The 19,475-nt window shown below is 59.8% G+C and overlaps 1 protein-coding gene across 7 annotated transcripts in view; it reads left to right on the forward strand.

Moving 5' to 3' along the window:
* Positions 1–18,576, forward strand: part of SCRIB (scribble planar cell polarity protein) — a 42,978-nt gene extending 24,402 nt beyond the window's left edge. For 3 of the 7 annotated variants that reach the window (XM_038744953.1, XM_038744957.1, XM_038744954.1), the window contains 19 exons: positions 156–332; positions 447–563; positions 698–886; positions 1,153–1,272; positions 2,105–2,161; positions 4,653–4,736; positions 11,101–11,154; positions 12,473–12,523; positions 13,096–13,137; positions 13,633–13,752; positions 14,080–14,239; positions 14,343–14,517; positions 14,735–14,917; positions 15,641–15,761; positions 16,143–16,284; positions 16,427–16,464; positions 17,460–17,534; positions 17,914–17,965; positions 18,193–18,576. In XM_038744953.1, the coding sequence (XP_038600881.1) occupies positions 156–332; positions 447–563; positions 698–886; positions 1,153–1,272; positions 2,105–2,161; positions 4,653–4,736; positions 11,101–11,154; positions 12,473–12,523; positions 13,096–13,137; positions 13,633–13,752; positions 14,080–14,239; positions 14,343–14,517; positions 14,735–14,917; positions 15,641–15,761; positions 16,143–16,284; positions 16,427–16,464; positions 17,460–17,534; positions 17,914–17,965; positions 18,193–18,323 (2,088 nt within the window). In that variant the 3' untranslated portion in view covers positions 18,324–18,576. The remainder of the gene's footprint in view (positions 1–155; positions 333–446; positions 564–697; positions 887–1,152; positions 1,273–2,104; positions 2,162–4,652; positions 4,737–11,100; positions 11,155–12,472; positions 12,524–13,095; positions 13,138–13,632; positions 13,753–14,079; positions 14,240–14,342; positions 14,518–14,734; positions 14,918–15,640; positions 15,762–16,142; positions 16,285–16,426; positions 16,465–17,459; positions 17,535–17,913; positions 17,966–18,192) is intronic. The other 4 variants (XM_038744956.1, XM_038744958.1, XM_038744955.1 and 1 more) reach the window with 4 other exon arrangements.
* The last annotated feature ends 899 nt before the right edge of the window (positions 18,577–19,475 follow it).

Below are 19,475 nucleotides of genomic sequence, written 5' to 3' on the forward strand. Positions count from 1 at the left end.
CACACCTGCGGGTCAGGTGGCAGAGTGACTGCTGGGAAGGGAGGGGAGGGCCCAGGGGCAGGGAGGGAGAGGGGCCGAACCCCAGTTGGGACATTTCCCTCTGGGTCCCCGGCGTGTCTGTCCCCGGGGCCACCACCTCCCCACCCCCCCACCAGGTGCTGCCGCGGGGGCTGGCACTGCGCAGCGGCCTGAGGGTCGGCGACCGCATCCTGGCAGCCAACGGCACAGACCTGCGCCACGCCACGCACCAGGAGGCCGTCAGCGCCCTGCTCGCCCCCACCCCCGAGCTGCGCCTGCTGGTCCGCCGGGACCCCCCGCCGCCGGGCATGCAGGTAGGGGCCGGGGAAGGTGGCAGTCGGTGGGGGGCGGACCACCGGGCCCCCACCACGGGGCCGGGCCCGACCCCGCTATCCGGGGACCCGCGCCCCATCTCTCTCGGCCTCCAGGAGCTCTCCATCGAGAAGGCCCCAGGCGAGAAGCTGGGCATCAGCATCCGCGGAGGTGCCAAGGGCCATGCGGGAAACCCCCTCGACCCCACTGATGAGGGCATCTTCATCTCCAAGGTGAGCGAGCCTTCCTACGCCCCCCTCCCCCACTAGCCCCAGGCCCCCGCCGGGAAGGGTGGCCGCATCTCCCTCCCAAGTTCGCTCCCTATTCTGCCGACCCCTGGCTGATCCCCGCCCTTTTTCTGCCCCAGGTCAGCGCAGTGGGTGCCGCGGGACGGGATGGGCGGCTGCGCGTGGGGCTGCGCCTGCTGGAGGTGAACGGGCAGAGCCTGCTGGGACTGACGCATCCGGAGGCCGTGCAGCTGCTCCGCGCCGTGGGAGACAGTGCTCTCACCGTGCTCGTGTGTGAAGGCTTCGACCCGCACACCGCCGCCGTCGAGGTCAGCCCGCCGCTCGCCCCCGCGGGATTTAGTCTGCCCTGTTTGGCCCCCAGGCTCCGCAGGCTGGGTGAAGACGAAGATCGGACACCCTCCCACCCCCCTCCTCTTGCCGGGCACCCTGCCTTGCCTCCCACCATGGGCAAAGCCTCTCCCCAGACACTCCCTAGACCCTCCCCAGTTAGTCCCCACCCGCCCCGGCCCCCTGACTTCATCCCCACCCGGCAGTCTCCAGTCCTGAGAGTCCTTTCCACCCCACCCCCACCCAGCTGTCCCCCGGCGTCATCGCTAACCCCTGTGCCGTCGGGCTCGGGCGGAGGAACAGCCTGGAGAGTGTCTCATCCATCGACCGGGACCTCAGCCCTGAGGAGCTGGACGCGCTGCAGAAGGTCAGCCCGCTGCCACTCCCTCCTCTTCCTGCTCCCCCTCCTCCTTCCCTTCCTGTCCCTCTTCGTACCTCTTCTGCTCCCTGACCTCAGTGTCCAGCGCCAGCCTGTGCCCTCCCTAAAACCAACCATCCCAGGCCGAGCGGTCAGGGCTGCCAGGCCGAGTGCCCAGTCCTTCTCCTCCCATCAAGGTAGCCCCGGCTCCGGTTCTGCCATCCCCGCTGCCCACTGGGCAAGGGCACGTCGTCCCCGGTGGCTGGGGGTTCAGCTGTGCTTGTGGCCCGGTCCCGGCCCCTTCTCGCTGGGACCGGCCACTTGTGTCCATAGAGATTTCTGCTCTTCAGAGCCGGGCCCGGGACTCTTTGGGGCGTAATCCAGACCCCAACCTTTCTCTCCCTCCACCCAGCCCACACTGGTTTCCCCAAAATCGCTCCGGGACATTTAACTGGAAAGATGACAGACTGACCGCTGGACCAATAAGCTACAAGCGTTGACCGGCCCAGCCTGTGGTCCTGTATACCAGGGCATGCCGGATCCAAAATGGCAGCCATTCCTGCCCCAGCCCCCACCGCAGCCCATTCTTCCCGGGCTTCAGCAACTCACTCCCTTCCCGTCCAGGCCTCCCCGCTTCCCACTGTCCGCATCCCCTGGGGCCCTTAGGACAGGGACTTCCCCAGCCCGGTCCAGTGCGCCAGTGCTTGGGGCAGCAGTCCCCACCTAGCTCGGGGACTCCTTCCCCTAGGCTCTGGCCCCCGTCTGATGACAGGGTACCTGTCACTGGTGGGGTTGAGAATGCTCCCCAGGCCACACTGATTTGCCTCCCACCTTCCACCAGGAGTTGGATTTGAAGAAAGAGACGACCCAGCGGGAGAGGGAAGACAGAGACCAAGTGGTGAGTGGCTCTGAGTGAGTCTGCCCCTCTTCTCCCCACCTGTCCCACGCCACCATCCCCCTAATCCTGGAGCGGGGCTCGCTCGTTCGAAGCCTTCCCAAGTCCGTAGCCTGGTCAGGACTATCAATCAATCTATCAATGGTATTTATTGAGCATGTAGTGTAGGTAGAGTACTGTACTAAGCACTTGGGAAAATATAATGTAATGAATTTGTAGGCCCCCATTCCTGCTCACAAGGAGCTTACAGCTTGCAGGGGAAGACAGGCAACAAAATAAATACCGAGTAGCAGCATGGCTAAGTGGAAAGAGCACAGGCGTCAGAGTCAGAGGACCTGGGTTCTGATTCCAGCTCTGCCACCTGCCTGCTGTGTGACCTTGGGCAAGTCGCTTCACTTCCTTAGGCCTCAGTTTCCTTATCTGTAAATTGTGGGTTCAATACCCCTTCCCCATCGTGCTCAGACTGATTGACTTGTTTCTACCCTAGCACTTAGTACAGTGTATGGCTTGTAGTAAGTGCTTAATCGATACAATAATAATAATAATGCTGATGAAAAAGGAGAAATGGGGGATTACATGGATATGGACATAACTGCTGTAGGCCTGGGGTGGGCCACCGTTCATTCATTCATTCAGTCGTATTTGTTGAGCACTTACTGACCCTACACCCTTCTAGGCCCTGCTGACCCCCTTTTAATGGCAGTATTTAGAGCTCACATTCTCCCCACTCCTCCTCCCCCTCCCCCTTCAAAACTCCCAGTCCTGGTCCTGGTGTCCTGAGGGTTATAGAGAAGAAGGAGGGTCAGACAGCCTGGCGTTGTCCACCCAGCCCATAGCTGCTAATGCCACTGTCCTTGCCCCACCCCTCATCCTGCCCACTGGTCAGTGTCGCAGGTAAGGACAGCAGCAGTTGTCTGGAGATCTGACTCAGGGCCTTTGGCCAAGATTGTGGTCTAGGGCTCCATGGTCATCTCCCCTGACACACTGCCAAGGGGCAGCAGCACCCAGGGGGTGGGGAGGCCCTGGTGTCCAGAAGAGCACTAGAAAGATCGGAACCGAGGTGGGGGGATTTATGGGATGGGGTAACTTGGGCATGAGACTTCCCCCTACCTAGGGGTGAGCATAGGGACTCTGATCCTACAGAGGGAATGTGGCAGCTGGAAGCACCAGTAGGCCCCAGGGGTTTAGGACAGAGCTCGGGGTGAGCAGTCCATGCTGGGGCAGCGGAGGGACGGTTTGGAGTGGAGGGGGGAGTCGGAGGTGTGGTACCCCCTCCCTTCTTGCTGGTCACAGAAGGGAGAGTCAGGGATGGAGTGGGAAGAGTTGGGGGTGTGCGCTGGGTCACTGGAGGGAGCCAGGGATGGAGAGGAGAGAGTTGGGGGTATGGAATGATCTGTGCCGGGTCACTGGATGGAGAGTGGGGGAGAGGGGAGAGTCCAAGGTATTGGATGATCCGTGCTGGTCATAGAGGAGAGAGTCAGTGATGGAATACGGAGAGTTGGGGTGTGGGATGGTCCGTGCTAGTCACAGAGGTGAAAGTTGGGGATGGAGAGGGGAAAGTCAGGGGCGTGGGGTATCTATTCTGGGTCACTGGAGGGAGAGTCAGAGGGAGTCAGGGATGGAGAGGGAAGATTCAGGGGTGTGGGATGGTCCAACCCTAGTCTTGAGGGTGGGTGCGCAGGAGGGCAGCTCACACACGGTTCCTCCGCGTGTCTCTGTGCCCCTGTTGGTGCTGAGTCCCACGCTGGACAGAGCCTGGACTGGTGGAGCCGGGCTGAGCCGGGGCACTATGTTCAGTGACTGCTGGGCTCTTGCCACCTGTGCTGTCCGCCTTCACTGACCCTCCGGCCCCCCAGTCACCTGGGCCGGCCTGTTTCTCCGGGGAAGGGAGTGCAGAGTCAGCTGGGTCAGTTGTCATCTGAACGTGCCCGGGAGTGGGGGAATGTCATCAGTAGCCCCATCTCCCTCCGACTCCCCAGGGCACACTAGAAGTTTTATTCACTCCATCCGCGGCCCCACAGCCCTTAGGTACGAATCCATAATTAATATTTAATGCCTGTCTCCCTCTATAAACTGTGGGCTCCTTGTGGACAGAGACTTCATAATAATAATAATAATAATAATGGCATTTGTTAAGCACTTACTACGTGCAAAGCACTGTTCTAAGCGCTGGGGAGGTTACAAGGTGATCAGGTTGTCCCACAGGGGGCTCACTGTACTCTCCCAAGTGCTCATTCATTCATTCATCCATTCAGTAGTATTTATTGGGCGCTTACTGGGTGCAGAGCAAATACAATGTAACTATAAACAGACACATTCTCCACCGGCAGTGAGCTCTGCACACAATAGCACTCAATAAATACAGTTGATGGATTGAGGGGGCTCTGGGTTGATTGGAGAGTCGCGCCCCCACCCATTCATTGCCACGAGGGTCCGGCCGAGCCAGTTGTCCTCGTTGGTTCTGGGCCCGGGCTGACGGTGGGTTCCTTTCCAGCCCCCGCCCTCGGAGCCCCTGAAGCTGGATTACCGCACTCTGGCAGCCCTCCCGAGCAGCAGCATCCAGCGGGTCAGCCCTCGGGTAAGCCTTCTCCCCCGCCTCCCAAGCCCCTAGGGCCTGTCGTGGCTGTCTGCCTCCACCGTCCCCCTTGGCCCGGCTGGAGCTCACTGGGCCCCGGAGTCTGAGCGGGGGGTTCTGCTGGCAGAGTCGTGATGGGCTCGGGCAGTCTGGGGATCCCCTCGGGGGGGACTGGGCCAAGACAGTGGGTACCAGGTACGGCAGAGGTGATTGTGGGGCGGTCCCTGGCTCCCCCGGGCTTGGCAAGGGGTCTGGGAGATCCTGAGCAGTGTGGGGTGGGAGAAGCAGCTGGAAATTGGGGGGAACCGGTGTCTCCTGAAGCGGTGTCTCTGTCCCCCTTCACTGTTTCCCTCTTCCATCCCTGATCCCCTTCCCCCTCTACCCACCTGAGGCTCCAGAAATCTTGCTGGATAAGGGGAATATGTAGGCGGTTTTGTGGGAGCGGGTGCTGTCCTTGGGTCTCCTAGTGGGTGATGCGTCCCGGCGGTCGGGGGTAGCCAGGTGTGAGTGAGGGGCGGGTTCGGGGAACTGCTGGCCACCTCTGTGTCTGAATGTGTGTGATGGGCTAAGTAAGCTCAGTTGGAGGGGAGTAAAAGTCTAAATAGTTTTCCTGTTAATATGGTCCTTGAGATCTTGTTCCAAAGTGGATTTTTTTTTGTATGGTATTTGTGAAAACACTATTTTAAGCACTCGGGTAGATAAAAGTGAATCAGATTGGACACAACCCCTGTCCTACATGGGGTTCATAGTCTGAGTAAGAGGAAGAACAGGAGGACTGAAGCACAGAGAAGTTAAGTGACTTGTCCACGGTCACATAGCATGGTTTAGTGGGAAGAGCATGGGTTTGGGAGTCAGAGGTCATGGGTTCTAATCCCGACTCCGCCACTTGTCAGCTGTGTGACTTTGGGCAAGTCACTTAACTTCTCTGGGCCTCAGTTACCTCATCTGTAAAATGGGGATTAAGGCTGTGAGCCCCACGTGGGACAACCTGATGACCATGTATCTGCCCCAGCGCTTAGAACAGTGCTTGGCACACAGTAGGCGCTTAACAAAATACCAACATTATTATTATAGCAAGCATTTGGAAGATCCAGGATTAGAACTCAAGTCCTCTGAAGGCCGTTGCTCTCTCTACTAGGCCATGCTGCTCTGTGACCTAATTCCAATTGATCTGTGGGCAGGGAGCACACCAAACTGGGACTGTAAAATCTCATTAATTTGAGTCCCCCACCCGAATCTGGAATTAGAGATCCTTTCCATGCTAAGATCTCCTTCTGTTTGCTCCCTTCCCCTTTTTCTCGTTGCCTAAGCCTAAGCAGGCAAGGTTTAATATAAGTAATGAAGGCGTTGATCTGCCTTGGGGAGTTTCCAAACCTCTTTTGCCCAGGAGTAGGAGCTAGGGGGAGGGGCTCCCTCAGTGGGGTGAAAACAGAGCACTTTTGTCAATGCAGCCACTCAAAGATAGATTGAAAAAGTCAGCCAGAGAAAGACCCCAGGAAGGTAAGACATAAAGTGTGTGACACACGCACGCACACACACACACACACATTACTGTAGTCCAACGTTATTCAAACAGAGAATGTAAGCCATACCATTATTTTATTTTACTTTTTAATGGCATTTGTTAAGCGTTTACTATGTACCAGGCACTGTACCCAGTCTTCTGACAGATTAAAGACAATCAGGTTGTCCCACTTGGGGCTCACAATCACATTTGGAGGGAGGAAGATTTAATCCCCGTTTTTCAGATGAGGTAACTGAGGCACAAAAAGTCAAGTGATTTGCCCAAGGTCCCTCAGCAAGCAGGTGGCAGGGCTGAGATTAGAACCCAGGACCTGACTCCCCAGGCCCGTGCTCTTTCCACTAGACCACGCTGCTTCCCGTTACTAGGGCCGTTTGCGATCCACTGGCCTGGTGTTCAGTTTCTGCCTGCGGTGACTGTTGGAGGAACTGCATGGTGGTGTATCCCTGGGAAAGACAACGGAGAGTGTTTTGGGGGTTCACCTGTTGGGTAACCTCCTAAATCCAACCCTTAGTGCCACAAAACAAGCCACCCTATCAGAATTTAGGAGGCAAGAAATCACTCTCCTGTTCTGCACTATCAATCAGTGGTATTTATTGAACACCTACTGTGTTCAGAGCACTGTACTAAGTACTTGGGAGAGTACGATGATAATAATAATAATAATAATGGCATTTGTTAAATGCTTACTATGTGCCAAGCACTGTTCTAAGTGCTGGGGTAGATATAGGGTAATAATCATAATAATAATGATGGCATTTATTAAGCGCTTACTATGTGTAAAGCACTGTTCTAAGCACTGGGGAGGATACAAGATGATCAGGTTGTCCCATATGGGGCTCACAGTTTTAATCCACATTTTACAGATGAGGGAACTGAGGCGCAGAGTGACTTGCCCAAGTTCACACAGTCGTTAAGTTGCGGAGCCGGAATTAGAACTCACGACCTCTGACTCCTAAGCCCGTGCTCATTCCACTGAGCCACGCTGCTTCTCTACACCGTAGGTATACACATTCCCTGCCTCTGAGGAGCTTACAGTCTAGAGCAGGAGACAGACGTTACTATAAAGAAGTAACTGAGGGATGCTGGGCAAAATTACTGATTCAGCCCACGCTCTCCCGGATTGCTCCAGTCCATCGATAACTGGGCTTTAGCGAGTTCCAGTGGGGTGCCAGAGCCCTGTGCTGAACACCCAGCAGCGGAGCCTCCCACTGAGGCGGACGAAAGAGGCTCAGACTGAGATTCCAGGACCGAGAGCCCCCACTGTACTAAGCACTTCGGAAAGTATAATGTAACATAATTGGTAGACCCCTTCTCTGCCCACAGTGAGCTTCCGGTTTAGAAGGGGGCTTGCCATTTAGAAGAAATGAGAGGATGTGATTTGAGGAGCAGAGCATTCATTAAGGAGGGCTTCCTGGAGGAAATCCAGGCTCCACCACATGTCTGCTGTGTGACTATGAGCAAGTCACTTCACTTCTCTGTGCCTTTTACCTCATCTGTAAAATGGAGATCGAGGCTGTGAGCCCCATGTGGGACAGGGACTGTGTTCAACCCAATTTGCTTGTATACGCCTCTGCACTTAGTACAGTGCTTGACAGGTATTAAGTGCTTAACAAATACTATTTATTATTATTAATAATAATATTAATGGGTTGACCGGAGGGCTTTGAAGATGAGAGAGCTGAGGTCTGACAGATTTGAAGTGGGGAGATGAAACCAACCATCTGAATGTGAAGGTTAAGAGATAGTAAGAAATCCAAGAGGACACCACGGCGTCAAGTTTCCAGGGCAGGGAGTATGCTGGGGGAGTGTTATCGAGAGGGATGCGGAAAGTTAGGAGGTGGGCGGGGAGAGGAGAAGTTCTGTTTCAGACACCGTCAAGTTTGACAGGATAGAGGATCATCTAGATGGAGATGTCAAGGAGGTAGGATAAAGTGATCAGGAGGAGAGAAGTTGGGGCTGGTGAGGTAGATTTGGGGTCCCCACGGGGTGTTGGGAGCTGAAACCACTGACAGAGTGAGGGCAGAGCTAGAATCAATCGATTGATCATATTTATTGAGTGCTTACTGTGTGCAGAGCACTGTACCAAGCACTTGGGAGAGCAAAATATTAGACTATAACAGACACATTCTCTACCCACAGTGAGCTTAGAATCTAGAGAAGGGGCCTCTGAGCCGAGCCTTGTGAGACACCCCCTCGGCCCCCCACCCTGGCTGGGGGGGTGAGAGGTGGAAGAGGAGCAAGAGGGAGGGGGTGAGAGATGACTCCTTCAGCCCTGACAAGGTTTCATTGTCATTGGTCTGGGCTCTGCGGGCATGGATGCTGGGAGCTTTGACCACTGGCAGAGGTTGGGGGTGGAGGGGGAGTGGGGAGGGTCCCTGGATGGGGTCGCGGGGGTGTCCAGGGCGGTGCCTGTCCGTCCTTCCCAGGGAAGGAAATAGGGAGGGGGCTGGGAGGTTTTCTTGCTGCTGGTTTGGAATGTGAAGAAGCCCTGGGTGGGGAGGGGTGGCCATGGCTGCACCCTCTCCCCCCGCTTCCCCCATGTGCCTCTCCGTGCGTCAGCTGCCGGGTGAGAAGTGACCAGCAGCCTGGAGCCCCCTCTGAGATCTGCTGCTCCAGGTCATGGTCCTCGTCACCCTCAACTGCCTCCAGGAGCTTGCTTTTACGGTGTTTGTTTTTTTTTTTTAAAAAATGGCATTTGTTTAGCACTTATTATGTGCCAAGCACTGTTCTAAGCACTGGAGCAGATCCAGGTTAATGAGGTTGGACACAGTCTCTGTCCCACGTGGGGCTCATAATCCAAGGTGGAGGGAGAACAGTTTTGGGTCCTCATTTTATAGGTGAGGGAATTGAGGCAGAGAGAAATGAAGTGATTTGTCCAAGGTCACACAGCAGGCAGTTGGCGGAGCCGGGAGTAGAACCCAGGTCCTCTTACTACCAGACCTGTGCTCTTTCTACTAGACCATGCTGCTGCTTAGATGGGGGCCGCACATTGGGTGTGGTGGTATAGTGGGGGCTCTGACCGGATCCAATTACATGATTCCCGGGGGTGGGGAACTGATGCAGAATCTCTCCCTCCCTTCAACCCTTAGGGTTTCTCTGACTCTCATCCCCTTCCCCTTTGGTCCCTTTCCCCCTCTTTTCCCATTCTTCCCCTCCCCCTCTTCTTCCCTGTCCATTCTCCCCCGTCCCCCTGCCCCACCACCGTGGTCCCAGCCCCCAACGGGAATGCGTCTCCTGCCTGGTTCCCTGGAAGCCCGGCCCAGGGATGGGGAGGGTCTGGAGGGGCCGGGCACATTGTTGCCGAGGGTTGTGTGGGTCCTCAGCTGCTGGGGCCGCCGTGCACTCCCGCGGATGGGGCTATTTTTAGGGGCGGGGTGGGGGTGGGGTGGGGGAGAGCTCTGGGGAGCCAGAGGCAGAACTCGAGCTGGTTTCTGAGCGGAGGAGGTAAGGCGGCCAGGGGTCTCTCCTGGCAGATTGGGGGTGGCCAGGTTGTGGGGGTGACCAGGACACAGTTGTTGAGAGGGCTTGATCGTGTGTTGTGTGTGTGTGTGTGGAGGTGTGCGGTGTGTGCCTGATTGAGGTGGCGGAGATGTCGATGGGTTTTGTAGTCAGGACCCCTGAGGGTGTGAGGAGGCACGAGCCCATGTTCACATGCTTAGTATTGAGTCGGGAAAGACGTCGGTAGCCGGGGAGGGCCAGGTGGGAGGTGGACGGAGAGGGGAGGAAAGCCATGTGGGTCGGCGGGATGGGGAGGAGGGCCACACGGGTGGGGTGCGGGATGAGGGTGAGAGCCAGGTGGGTGGTCGGGGGGCACCAGGGAGTGGGATGGTGGGAGCCCAGTGAGTACTGGAGGGTTGCGGAGTTGGGGGTGAATTGGGGAACGCTTCCTGTTCTGCCCCAGAACAGCCCCTGGCTTTTCCTTTCTTCCCTCCTCCCTCCCAACTCTCCCTCGCCATCCCCACTGCCTCTGCCTCCTCCTCCTCACCCCTCATTCAACTCTCTTTGTCTCTCTCTGTCTGTCTGTCTCTGTCTGGGCCCTGATGTTCTCCTTTCTCGGTCTCCCTCCCGGTCTGTTGGGAACAGGGAGGGATGGATAGGTCACGGGAGGTGCTGGGGGGCCTTGACTCCGGTGTGGACCAGGCAACGGCCCCTAGCCCTGGCTCCGAGGCCCCCTCCCGCCATGAGGCCGCATCAGCCCACCTGGCCCCTGGGCCACCGAAGACCCTGACCCCCGCCGCGGAGGCGGAGGCGGAAGTAGAGGAGCGGCTTGTGGTGTCCGAGCCGATCCCGTTCGACGAAAACCCCTTCGTGCTGGCCAACCGGCGGGGGGCGGGGCGGGGCTCGGAGCGGGGCGGAGCGCGGTTGGGGGGGCCTCCACTCGGCTACGGCCAGGGAGGGGTCCTGAAGACCCAGCTGGGTGTTCCTCAGGCAAGCCTCCCCAGCCCAGACCGCATGGAATCTGCATGCGGTCACCCCACGGGGGCCTGGAGGGAGGAGAGGGCCCGGCGGCACACCTCACCCTGGGTGGAGTTGCCGTGACCTTCCGAGTGCTGTGACCTCTAACCTTCCGAGTGACTTTGCCGTGCCGTGTGATCTCTAACGTTCCAAACATTTTCCCCACACCTTCCTTCCTTCCCCGCTCCCCCGGCCCTCGCCGCTAATGCTGCCCGAACCTTTTCCCCCTCGCTGTCTTGTGTGTGCGTGTGGTTGTGCACACGATCTAGTTAGTGTGTGTGACTGTGTCTCTCTGGGTGGGGGAACGGGGTTGGCGACCTGTGTGTCGCCGGCACTGCCCACTCCTCTCCACCTCACTGTCGGTTCGCTCTTTGCTGTTTCTTCCAGGCTGCTCCAGGGGGAGGCTTGCCCGGAGCCCGGCTCTCTCCCAGAGGTCAACAGGTAAGGGCTGCGTGGGGTGAGGGAGAGGGGAGGACTGGACCGGGCCACTGGGCTTGTGTCCCGGAAGTCCGGGTGTCCCCAGATGGGGACCAGTGCGGTCCCGGGTCAGTCCCTCCCTGAGCAGCCCCTTTTCTCAGGCAGCTGAGTACCCGGTTCCACGTTCCTCTCCCACCCACTGTTCCCCTCTCACCGGGGGCAGAGTCTGGTTGGGCCGAGGTTTGAGGTTGGGAGCTGAGGTGGACCAGGCGGCAGAAGACCATGAGCCACCAGCACTCTAGGCGAGCCCCGGGGTCCATCCGGCCCAGGACTCTGGCCCCGAAAGCAGGCCCCGGGGTCTCAGGAAGAGCCGTAGGCGGATTGCCCTCCTGGACGTCTGACCTCATGGCCATGGAGTGACCATCTGACCCTCCCTGTCTCCATCCTTGACTTCCCCCCGTGGCCCCCACTATAACCTGCCTGATCCACTGATAATGGGGACACAAGAACCCCAGGAATCAGCGTGGTCTAGTGGATAGAGCCCGGGCCTGGGAGTTGGAAGGATCTGGGTTCTAACCCCAGCTCTACCACATGTCTGGTGTGGGACCTTGGGCAAGTCACTTCACTTCTATCCCTCAGTTTCCTCATCTGTAAAATAGAGATTAAGTCTGTGAGCCTTATGTGGGTCATGGACCCTGTCCATCCTGGACTAGGTTGTATCTACCCCAGCGCTTAGTACAGTGCTAGGCACATGGCATAAACACTTAACAGATATAATAAAAAAAGGCCCCCTCCTGTTCTGCATTCCCCACCACCACCCCAGGGAAAGTGCAGATGATACCTAGAGACCCGATGGTGGGGGTGGTCAGTCAAGAAAGGTGCCCCAGGGGAAGAGGCTTTGACTAGGGAGCTAGAGGAGCCAGAGGGCTCCCGATTGGAAGGGGAGGGGAGGCGTTGGAACGACCCTTACGCATCTGGGCTGGGATGGAGGCAGGTTAGATAGGAGAAGACTATGTGCCTGTCCACCTACCCCATCTCCCTTTTCTGGGCTGGAGTGAATTTAGGATTTCTGAAACCCTCTCTCTCCCTCCTGCTTTCCCTCTCTGCCCTCCCCACCCCATTTGGCTTTGGCCCTGTCTCTCCTTGTCAACGCTCTCCCCCTTCCCTCCTCCGCCCCCCGCCCCCACACACTCCCCCAAACACTCCCACCCACCTGTCTTTTTGGGAGTCATCTAGTAGTGAGGGTCTGAGGCCCCGAGCAGCGACTGTGTTCTCTGATGTGCTCCTCTCTGCCACTGTCCCTGTCCCTGTCTCTCTGTCTGTCTGTCCTCTGTGCCCACAGCCGGCTGCATCTCCCCGGCCCAGCCACCTGGCGGGTAGAGAGACCCGCTTTGTGAGTGTCTGTTGGCGTGGGGAAGAGGGCGCGTGAGGGCCGCTGCCCCTGCTTGGGCTTTTCTGCAAAGCACTGGCACGGCACGGCCCACTCCCACCCCTCCCTACCCTTCCGTAGCCATTCCCTCCTACTCCCTCCAAGTCTCCCCCTTCCCTACTCACTCCCACCCCGCTCTTCCTCCCCCCTTCCCATTCCCATCCATTCCCACTCGTTCCCACCCACTTCTCCTCGTCTCCCGTTCCCACCTCTCCTGCCTCTGTCTGTCCAAGTATCTCCTTTCTGTCCTTTTCCTGCTCTGAGCCTCTGGGTGTCTGTCTGTCTCCGACGCCGGGGTGATGAGGAGCCCCTAAGAATTTGGTGGATGTCTCCGCCCCCAGCTGTGGTGTGAGCGCTTGTGGGGCGGGGCTGCTCCTTGCTCTGGGCAGTTTGGTTCATTAGCTCTGCTGACTGCTGACCCCGGGCCATTGAAGAGGGGGGAATTGGGGAGGGCAGGGACTGGCGTGGGCGCAGCTCCTGGAATTCCTTGGCCTCTTGCCCATCACCCACTTCCCCCTCTGTCTCCTTTCTTCTAGGCCTCCATCGGTTTCTTGCCCTGCCAGGAGCTTCCCAAGCCTGTGAGTACATTCTCCCCTCTCCCCGCCCTCACCCCCCACCTCTTCAGGAAGAGCACAGCATCCATCCTGCTTCTGGGCACGGGGTCTCACCCAATTCCTGTTTCCTCTCTGCCCCTCCACACAGCCTCTCAGTGTGTGGGTGTCACAGGCGAGGTCGGGGCAAAGCAGTGGAGGGGAGGGGAGCTCTCTCCTAAGAGGAGCTGGGCCTCTTGCCCACCGCCCCCAGAATAGGGAGCCCCCCCCCACACATCCCTCATCAATCAGTCCACCAAACAACCAACAAGTCAGGGGTATTTATTGAACACCTGCTGAGTGCAGAACACTTACTAAGTGCTTGGGAGAGTGCAATGGAGATAAACACACGGACTCACCCTTCACCTCCACTGTTCAATCAGGTCTCTCTTCCCTCAGCCTTCCCCAAGCTCAGCCCCTTGTTCCTGGTTTGAATTTCCCCACTAACATCTCTCTCACCATCTCTGTCTCCTCTTCCCTCAGGGAGGCCCCCCTGCTTTCTCCAACTCCTCACTGCCCCACCATGAGGTCCCAGGCAGCATCAAGCAGGTGGATAAAGAATCGGCCGCTGGGCCGGTGCCCCCTCCGCTGAGCGATCCAGAGGTAATGGGGTGGCCGGGCACGGGATTCAGACACGGGGCAAAGTCACGCCCTACCCCTAGGAGGCCCAGAGTGCGTGTCCATCCGTCTGTCTATCTGCCTGTTTGACTGTCTGTCTCTCTGTGTTTCCTGGGCCAGAGGAGGAGTGGTCTCAGTGGCAACCTTTCATCCCTAAGTCAGGTGCTGCTCTCTGCTCACCTTGTTCCAATCCCCCAGGTGCTTTGGCCCAGGGTGGGTAGGAAGAAGAGAAGCCACAAGGACTCTGGTTTGGGGGCACAGGGAACCCAGTGGCCCCTGAGATTCCCTGACCTCCTCCCCCCCCCACCCCAGGCGGGGTACATGGCTGCGCCCCCTGGCCCTGAGCGGCTGTCGTTCCGTGAGCGGCAGAAATACTTTGAGATGGAGGGGAAGGCGCCAGCCACTGGAGGACCCCCAAAGCGGGTGAACCTGGTGGGAGAGGATGACCTGAGGAAGATGAAGGAGGAAGAAGGTAGGGCTGGGGTTTGGGCTGGGAGTGGGGCCTAGGCGGAGCCAGGCGTGGGTCGCTCTGCAGCACAGTCCATTCCCTCACCAACTTTACCCCCCGCCCCAAGCCCGGAAGCTCCAACAGAAGCGGGAGCAACTGCTGGAGGAGGAAGAGGACGAGGAGGAGGAAGAGGAGGCGGCCGAGAGGGCCGACGGGCCCAGCCTGGGCGGCACAGTGGTCGAGGGAATGGAGTTCCAGCTGGAGCCCCTGGATGACCGGGAGCCCTCCGCCCAGGGCTCTGGGTGAGTCGGCTAGGAGGAGCTTCAGCGCCCCCCAGGACACTCCAACTGCCCAAGGGCCAGGGCACAGCCAAGGGCAGATGCACCCAGGCAGAAACCCCTGGAGGTTGGAGTCCAGGGGAGAAGGGTAGTGGGGCGTGGAGGGAGTGCAGTCAGGTGGGCAAGCAGGCAGGCAGACAGGCGTGGGCTGAGCAGGCCCTCTCGCTCTTGCCCCCCGCAGGCTGAGCCCCGTGTCTCCGGTGGGTGCCCCAGTGAGGACGGCCAAGGCTGAGCGGCGGGCACAGGAGCGTCTGCGAGTGCAGAGTCCGGAGCTGGTAGGGGCTGGGGCTGGGAACAAGGAGCTGTCTCCAGCCGAGCGCCGCGCTCTGGAAGCCGAGAAACGGGCGCTGTGGAGAGCGGCAAGGTGAGGCCAGGACAGACTGCCCCCGCCCTGGCCCCGGGGCGTCACAGCCGGGTGTGGGGGTGGTGCAGTAGGAGAGCCCTAGCCCGGGTCCCTCGGCCCTGGGCTCGCCCCCCAGCTGGCCAGGAGCTCCCCGGCCGGTGGGGGAATGGACGGCCCAGAGACCACGTGAACCATCCGTCCCAGGATGGCCTCCCTGGGATAGTTCTGCCGGAGCCGTTATGGGCTAGGGGGCTGCTCGTGGCTGGGCCTTATCTGACAGGCAGAGACCTGGCTAGGGCAAGGGCCGGAAAGGAGGAAGCAGGGAAGGCACCATGGAGGTGGTGGCGGTAGCTTTGACTTGCCGTTTACGTTTGGGGGCTGGCGGGGAAGGAGGGGAGGGGAGCTGCTACCTGGTGGCCGGGGCTGACTGATAGGACAGTGCTCTGCACCCAGTAAGTGCTCAATAAATACGATCGAATGAGTGAATGAATGATGAGTGGGGAGGGGCCGTGGGGTAGTCTTGCTTGATTTTTCTGTGCCAGGTCCCTCTCCTCCCCCCCCCCCCCCCCCCCACCTCTCCCGTCCTAACAGCATGTCTCCCTTCCCCACTCCCCTAAGTCCTCACTCTGTTTCTCTCTCCCACCCCTCAATTCCACTGTGGGACTGGTGACTGGGTCTTCTGTCTCCCTTTCCTGTCTCCCTTCCCCCTAAACCGTACCCCTCCTCCCCCCGCCCCCGCCGCAGACCCTCTGTCCTGGAGACCGGTGTTAAACTGGACAAGCAGGATCTGTCCAGAAAGCTGTACCGCTTCCGGCAGGGGCCAGTGTCCAGCCCCGGGGAACTGTCAGGGGCAGGAGGCCCCCCCCAGGTGGGCCTGGCTCCTGTTCCGGCTCCGGCTCCCAGCTGCATGTTCCGGCTCCAGCTCCGGCCACTGGGGAGGGAGGGGGGCGGTCAGGCAAGGGCCCCGGGGGCAGTCCCGAGACCCCCAGCGCCGGGCTGACCGCTTGTGCAGCCCCCGCCCCTCCCCGAGATGTGCGATCTGTCCTGCGCCCATGTCCCTCTGCCCTGCCGGAAGCGGGGCGGGAGGTGTCAGATGGGGGCTGGTTTGTCTCTTCTTCCCTCGGCCAGAGCCGGGCCCCAGCCAGAGCGGCGGGTGCTGGGCGGGGGCGGGGGCGGGCCCCCAGGGACCCGTCTCTGGGGCCAGGTGGGGCTCCACTGAACCCGGGGCCCCCTCTCTTTCCTCTCTAGGATGAAGTCCCTGGAGCAGGATGCCCTCAAGGCCCAGATGGTCATTGCCAAGTCCAAGGAGGGGAGGAAGCGAAGCCCCCTGGGCCAGCTGGCTGAGGCACCGTCCCCCGCCCCCACCCCTTCTCCAACGCCTCTGGAAGGTGAGGGGAGTCTGGAATGGCCACGAGGAGAGGCTCGGGGGGCGGTGGGCGAGGGGGGAAAGGGGTGATCCCGGCCAGGGCAGCAGGGCCCAGCGTCTCACTGGTGGTCGATCCCTCTGCCTAACCCTGTCTCCCCTCCCAGATTTCAGCCCCAGGACAGTCACCTCGCCCGGCCGGCTGGTAAGTTAGGGGCTGTGGGCTTGCACCCCCAGTCCTCCTCAGCCCCCTGCTCCTTCTCTTGCTTCGAGTCTCTCCTTCTCCCTTGGCCAGTCTGCCTGGCCCAGCTCCAGGCCCTTCCCGGTCCCCAGAAAGATGGCTCCGGGAGCCTTACTAGCGGTGTCAGTAAACAGCTGCCTGTCCCTGGGTGGTGCCCACGGGAACGTGGACTGACCAACCGACCGAGCGACGGACTTAAATCAGATTCCCTCCAAGCCCTCGGTACAATGGCCTCTTCTCTCCAACACACATCGCATGCCCAGGCCCCGCTCCCTGTCTTCTCCACGGTCTCCTCAGGTCCCAGCACTCATGCCCCCCCGGGCAAGCTTACCCAACTCGACCCAGCTTAGACAGGGACCACCTTGCACCTCTCCCCAGGTTCTGATCTCACACACACCATGGCCTCCAGCCTCCTGTTGTGCCCACACGTGATTCTTCTCCCTGCCCAGTCCCCCAGGCAACTGTGTCCTCTTGGCCCGCACTCCTCCTGGCTTGAGACTCCGGGGCCTTCTTGGGCCTGGGCCTGCTCCCCTGATCCTCACTCTGGCCTTCTCTCCCCGGTCTCCAACCCATAAGCTCTCCCCATTATCTCCAGTCCAACCTCAGGCCCCATCCTATTATTTCCCAGAAGCTCCTGGGGCTGGGGCTAGCCGGGTCAAGCTGGGGCCCAAGTACTGAATATCAGTCTGTCCTCCCCTGAGGCTCCCCCTTTCACTTCATCCAGGGGTCCTCCTCTCCGCTCCCCGCTGCAGGCTGGTCCCCTTCCAGACTCCAAGCTGTGCTCTGCTCACTCTTTCTCTCTCTCTCTCTCTCTCCCTCTCCCCCTTTCTCCCCGCCTCTCTCTCTCCCCCATCTCTCCTGTCGTCTCTTGTCCTGTCCCTTCCTCCCCTGGTCTCCTCTCCTCCACCCCCACCTGCTACTCCCACCCCCGGCTCTGACCCCCCTTGCTGCACCATCAGTCCCTGTCTGAGAAGAAGTTTGACTACAGAGCGTTTGCGGCTCTTCCCTCCTCCAAGCCTGTGTATGGGATCCAGGTACCGCCCCGCTCGGCCCTCCGGCCGGGCCCCTTGGGGGGTGCGGAGCCGGGGACTGGACGGGGCCAGGGGGCGGTTTGGCTGCCCAGTGTGTCTGTCCCGCCCCTCTTTTCTGCCCGCTCTTCTTCTGCCCGACTCTCAGGGTGGCGGGTGTCCTAGCTGCTGTGGCTGGAAATGGCATAATGCACTGTGAGGCCCCACCCCCTGCCCATCTTCCCTGGTGACTGCTCACCCCGAAGGGGAGGGGCGGGGGCAGGCCCTCTGCTCTGCGCTCCACCCACTTGACCAGCTCCAGGCCTCTCCCCCCATTTCTTCTCCCCTCACCCCACCATCCGTACGGGGAGCAGGTCATCTCTGACTGTCTCTGTCTTCCCCTCAGTCCCCAGACCTAGCTGAGCAGCTGCCCTTCCTGGATGATCCCGCCGGCTGCAGTGAGTTCCTCTGGGCCGGGGCCGCGGGTGGACTTGGGTTATGCCGTCCCGGCCCCTGAGCGACCAGCCTCGAGTACCCCGGGTGGCTGAGCCCGCTCCTCTCCCCCAGTCCCACCCAACGAGGAGCACAGCACGTGATCAAGGCCCTTCGGGTGGGCAGGTCCCCGAGTTCTCCCCAGCCACTTTCTGATCGCCCCCAGCCTGCGCCGCCTCCCCCTGTCCCGCAGGCCGTCAGGAAGACGGAGAGGTGGAGCAGGTGTTGGGGGTGCAGGAGGCCGCCCTCCCCAGACGGCCGACCCTGGAGGAGTCGGGCGTGTACAGCCACCAGCACACACTGGACACTGCTGTCCCCACATAGGGCCGCACAGCCCGGGACGCCACCACAACCCCCAGCTGGCCACCCACCGCCCGCTCCGGGGCCAGCCCACGGACCACGAGTGGCTGTGGCCCGCTCCCCTGGGCCCCGGCCCCGGTCCCTCTCTCGAGCTCTTGCCGGTGGGGAGCTGGGGGAGAGGGCAGGGGGCCAGGCCCTGCCCTTGCGTCCGTCCATCGGTGCTGAGTGACTGGGTTCCCGGCCCCCCCAGGCCTGGGACGGGGAGGGGAGGGGCGAGCAGGTGTTGGGCGGGTGGGGGGGAGGGAAGTGGGCGAGGGAGGGAGGGAGGGAGGAGAGGGCCGGATGGGGAGGGGCAGAGGGGACGAGGGAGCCCGAGAGGAGCAGCTGGACGGTGTAGACGAGGTGGGCGGTGGAGAGTCGGGGGGCGGGGGGGAGGTATGACTGGCCGGCAGGGCCCCGCCCTTGTCCAAGATCATAGAAGAAGAGCGCAGCTCCGGGGCTGGGGGGACGGATGGACGGATGGCAGGTGGGTGGACAGGCCCAGGGCTTCCTTCCTGACCGCTGGGTCTAAGTGAATGGATCAGTATGTTTGCTCTTACTTTTCTAGGATTGGAGGGCTGGAGGCTGGGAGACCCCGCCTCCTCCACCTCCTTTCCTGCCCTTTTTAACCCGGTTTTAGTGTTTTGCCTTTTAACAGGAGTTTGGGGAGATGGTTCAGTCCTGGTAACTAACTATGCGTGCGTGCCTGTGTGTGTGTGTGTGTGTGTGTGTGTGTGTGCGCGCACATGCGCACACACTCCTGCATATGTATACGTGTGCGAGTGTGCATGGGAATGTGTGTATGCGCATACCTGAGTGTGTGTGTGCATGGGAGAGTGTGGGTGCACATGTGAGAGCATATGTGTGTGTGTTTCTGAGAACCTCTGTCCGACCCTCTGTCCCGCCCCACTAGACTCTGGGGGAAATTAGCATCAAGACTGTAACTAGTGAAATTTGTACAACCAAAGAAATCTATTTTGTGTTCAAGGAAAATAAAATTTACTTTACATTTTATCCTTCCTTTTGTCGGTCTCCCCCGGGGAGCCTGGCAGCTCTCCCTCCTCCCCCCGAATGGGGAAGGTGGGGAGGGATCTGCAGGAAGCAGAGTTGCCAACACACCAGACGAGGAGCTCCATG

Source organism: Tachyglossus aculeatus, chromosome 4 (genome assembly GCF_015852505.1).
Source record: "Tachyglossus aculeatus isolate mTacAcu1 chromosome 4, mTacAcu1.pri, whole genome shotgun sequence".
NCBI lineage: Eukaryota > Metazoa > Chordata > Mammalia > Monotremata > Tachyglossidae > Tachyglossus > Tachyglossus aculeatus.